General features: G+C 43.0%; 1 protein-coding gene across 1 annotated transcript; it reads right to left on the bottom strand.

The window, feature by feature from the left end:
• Positions 1-559: 559 nt before the first annotated feature.
• SNAI2 (snail family transcriptional repressor 2) lies at positions 560-4,088 on the bottom strand. Its single transcript, XM_062188509.1, has 3 exons — positions 3,897-4,088; positions 2,688-3,233; positions 560-1,788 (listed from the first exon to the last, which is right to left on the bottom strand). The coding sequence occupies exons 1-3, from the start codon at positions 3,973-3,975 to the stop codon at positions 1,607-1,609; spliced, it is 807 nt and encodes a 268-aa protein (XP_062044493.1). The 5' UTR covers positions 3,976-4,088; the 3' UTR covers positions 560-1,606.
• Between the last annotated feature and the right edge of the window lie 325 nt (positions 4,089-4,413).

The following is a 4,413-nucleotide window of genomic DNA, read 5'->3' as shown; positions in this document are numbered from 1 at the left end:
CACTTATTTGATATCATTAAACAAGGGATTTTCTTTTCATGGTTTGATTGCCCAGCTAGTTAATGTAAATATAAAATATAAAAGTTGTGTATATTTTTCCTAATCTCCTCATGTGGATTTTCTGATTTTTCCTCTTATATGTCATTAAATTATATTTCTTTTAAAAAATTATAAATTGCTCCAGTAGCCTATGTGATGATACAAGTGACTGCAATATGCTTCTGTAAAGTCACATAAAGAAAAAGTTTTGAAAGGATTTCTGTTTATTAATAATGTGACTATGTTTAGCATTCAGAAAGTGTCCTTAGAAAAGGAAATGTCTACAAACTATGACTGTTCTTTTGTGTCAGAGTATTATCTTACTAGTTAAAAAAAAAAAGGTTGACATTTATTTATAATGCAACATGTAAAGTCACACTTGATGTGCACAATAAACACTATTCACATTTATCAACAAAAGAAATGATTTTTTTTGGTATGGTGGTGTGTTACTAATCATAAAGCAAGTCAATTTTGAAAATCATATACAAGCAATAGATTTTAAATCAAAAATGTTTATTGTAAAAAAGGACCTTGAAAATGGTTTTCTAAAAAAGACACGTTGATTTCACAAGTCTTCAGGTTGTTCACAGGCATTGCCATGAACAACAGCTCACTTTCATACAAAACTCATTCAATCATATAAAAATAAACACAAATTTACATTGACTCATCAACTATACAATTAATTAAAAAGGCACTTGGAAGGATGTTGTATTATTGCATTTGATGTATGCATTTAAAATAGTTTAAGTACATTATTGAGTTTCTAAGTATCCTCTCTTGCACTTATTCCCATCTTTACTTAATTTTAGAAAAATCATTAAAATTCTTTCAAAAAGTAAGACATGGAGCATGCACCAGGAATGTTCAAAGCTAACCTTTCTCTCTTCCCCCAAGGCACATACTGTTTATCGGCAAAAACAAAACAAAACAAAAATACTTTTAATACATTCTCATGTGTTTTGTTCTTGTCCTTTTCTCTCTCTCTTAAAAATAACAGTTTAAAGCATTACAGGTCATCAAAAAAAGGCTTTAGTTCAACAATGGCAACCAGACATCAGACATGTATTGAAGTAAACTTGGAATACTTTATAAGGCACCTGAGATAGCATCTGGCAAATTCTCTTCCTATAGGAAATTCTATTACAAATTCTATTACAAAGCAATACTGTTCTTTCAGTTGAAATGATTTGGCAGCATTGTAAAATCTTTGCATTCTTTCTTGGTAAGGAAAGATGCAATGTGCTTTTTGCTTCATCTTTGAAGAGAAAGGTCCTTGTCTTTTATCCTTTCAATCTAGCTGTCAGTAAATGTATGGTAATTTTGAACTTCACATGGAAAGGATTAACTTTAAACACATGGATTCCGTGCTCTTGCAGCTTCGTGTGTTTTGTGTGTGTGTGTGGTGTGTGTGCATGTGTGCACGCATGCATGCATGCGTGTGTGTGTCTATACATATTATTTGGTCGGTAAGCACAAGAGAAAATGCCTTTGGACTTTTATTTGTCATTTGGCGTCGGAGTGAAGAAATGCATTCTGTTCGAGTAAACATTGATTGCGTCACTCAGTGTGCTACGCAGCAGCCAGATTCCTCATGTTTGTGCAGAAGAGACATTCTGGAGAAGGTTTTGGAGCAGTTTTTGCACTGATATTTCTTGACATCAGAATGGGTCTGCAGATGAGCCCTCAGGTTGGACCTGTCTGCAAATGCTCTGTTGCAGTGAGGGCAAGAAAAAGGCTTCTCCCCTGTGGGTGGAGGTGAGAAAGAGACAAAGTGTGTTTTAGTCAAAACATAAAGTCAAATAACATTAATGGGTAACTAAACCGTTGTGCCAAAAGAATGAGAAGTGACAAAACCTGATTTAAATACCAATAATAATAGCTACTTTAGTATATAGCCCTTTGAGATAAATTTGAATGTTGCATTAAATAAAACCCTACCCAGAATACCACTAATGGTGCCAGTCACGCCGCAAATAATTCACGGAGCTTTGGGGCTTTCATTTATCAAAGCTTCTCTGCCTCAGCAGGTGCAATTAATGTTGAACACCTCTCAATATTTCCCAATATTTCCCCCTTTCCCTCCTTTTGTGTTACGACTAAGGCAGTCTAAATGCCTTGACTCTCCACAGAAAGATTTTTGTGCAAGAAGCACAATTTCAGCAGCACAAGAAACACAACACCAAAGGCACAAAGCAAATTCCATCCCAACTAGGCAACTCACTGAGAGGTGCTAGTCATCACAGCAAGAGTGTAGGTAAGAGAGTACCATAGGAAACATCTTCATCTATTTACCAAATCAATGGATCAGGATAGCAGCATTCGTATTTGCTGATTACTGGGGGCAGTTGCACAGAATACACATTTCAGCACACCTTTCCTGATTTTCTAACTGATCTTTGAGACCAACCTCCCATGTCTGCTTTCCAAAGTCTAAATGCTGTTTGCAGTCTCTGGAGCAGAGTTTGTTAGCAAGAAAGGGAGAACTCTGTGCTCTAACAACTTTTGGAGTAGTCAGGAAGTAGCCATCAAAGACCACCCATCACTCAGAAGCACTGGGTCACTACTTCATGCATAGCCCACAGCCAGCCCACAGCTGGCATTCCATCAGAGAGCCCCGGTCTTGAGGAGGGTGTTTCTCTTACCAGTGTGAGTTCTGATGTGTCCTTGTAGCAACCAGGGTCTAGAAAACGCCTTGCCACAGATCTTGCAGACACAAGGTAACGTGTGGGTCCGAATGTGCATCTTAAGGGCGCCCAGGCTCACATACTCCTTGTCACAGTATTTACAGCTGAATGATTTCCTAGACTGGGCATCGCAGTGCAGCTGCTTATGTTTGGCCAGCCCAGAAAAAGTTGAATAAGTCTTATTGCATAAATTGCACTGAAACTTCTCAGCTTCAATGGCATGGGGGTCTGAGAGTTTGGATTGCAGTCTTTCCTCTTCATCACTAATGGGGCTTTCGGAGCCGCTGTGGTCCTTGGATGAGGTGTCGGATGGAGGAGGGGGACTCACGCGTCCCAAGGAGGAGGGGTATCCGGAGAGAGGAGAGAGGCCACTGGACAGAGGGGAGTGGAATGGTGCCGTCGTAGTCCACACGGTTATGGGGCTGTATGCTCCGGAGCTGAGGATTTCTGGTTGTGGAATGACAGGCATGGGGTAACTCTCATAGAGATATGGGGCAATGATCACTGGGGGAAAGAAAAGGAGAGAGAAGGAGATTTAGGTAAAAAAAATAACTGAGATAAAACATAGCCCTTCCACCCTGGCCGCTACATGGGTTATTGTGCTGGAGTCACACACAGCCTGACAGCTGCTCCCTGCCAGCCCCGCACTGGGCACCCCGGGGAGCGCAGCCCAGGCAGTGCCTTCCCGCCCCATCCAGGAGGAAGAACCCAGACCTTCTTTCTAAAGAGCAGACACAACAGCTGTTTTCCACCCAAGGCACGAGCTATGTACATGTGTTATAACCGCCGAGAGCCAACACGGGGGGAAAGTCGGGCTGCCTTCTGAAGGAAAGGAGCTCGAAGAAGGGAAAAAAGCAACAATTCCACACTGACGTAGCTGAGTGGCTCATCTGCCACAGATCACTGTGCATGTACCTACAAGCTCCAGAGACGGAAGCTGCCAGCGCTGAATAAAGTCTTCCCTGTCAGTTAGGAGTTTTCAAAGTTTTGAATTAGAACGAATTCTAGGTGATCAAAAGACGCCCAGCTCTCCTTTAGAACAGTTCCCAAAGGAAACAGCTGAGACGTTAGCTCTTTTGTAACCCAGCGTTTCAGCAGGCACACCTAGTTATATTTGCATATCTTTACAGTTCTAGGCAAACTTTTCAGCATTATTTTTATGTTTACCTGTGTGTGTGTCCAGTTCGCTGTAGTTCGGCTTTTTGGAGGCGTTGAAATGCTTCTTGACCAGGAAGGAGCGCGGCATCTTGCAGGCAGGTCTGGCGGGCGCCCGGCGCGGATAACGGTCCGGCGGGAGGACGCGGCCGGTCCCTACAGCATCGCGGCCGGCCGGGCTTGGGCTCGGGCCGCGCTCAGGTGCCGCGGGCGGACGGGCCGGCGCCTCTGAGGTCTCCCGGCTCCTTTACGAACTGAGCCCGTTCGGGCTGCGAGGGTTTTTTTTTCCTCTCTTTTGCAAGAAGGATCCAATCACAGCCGAGAGGCTCAGGTTTCAGCTCCGCCCCCTGGGACAGCTGTGAACAGAGGAAGAATCTGTTGTCAGACTAAATTATTCTGCTTCAAAATGGACTGTTTTTCGGTATTTCAGGGGAGAGGCGGGGAGAGGTGCTTAAATATTTCCAAGAGAGGCGAGGTGCCTGCTTTAGCTCTGCCCACCGACTTCGTGCTCTCCCGGAGCTCCGGGGCT

Source organism: Lepus europaeus, chromosome 4, assembly GCF_033115175.1.
Source record: "Lepus europaeus isolate LE1 chromosome 4, mLepTim1.pri, whole genome shotgun sequence".
Lineage (NCBI taxonomy): Eukaryota > Metazoa > Chordata > Mammalia > Lagomorpha > Leporidae > Lepus > Lepus europaeus.
This window is presented reverse-complemented; position numbering and strand designations above follow the sequence as displayed.

Bases quoted from the DNA above. Each gene is read 5' to 3' on its own strand.
- SNAI2 (XM_062188509.1), bottom strand. From the start codon at position 3,975: ATGCCGCGCTCCTTCCTGGTCAAGAAGCATTTCAACGCCTCCAAAAAG. The intron at 3,234-3,896 runs GTAAACATAAAA...TCTTTCCCCCAG, and splicing joins CGAACTGGACACACACACAG to TGATCATTGCCCCATATCTC. The intron at 1,789-2,687 runs GTAAGAGAAACA...CTCCACCCACAG, and splicing joins ACACATCAGAACTCACACTG to GGGAGAAGCCTTTTTCTTGC.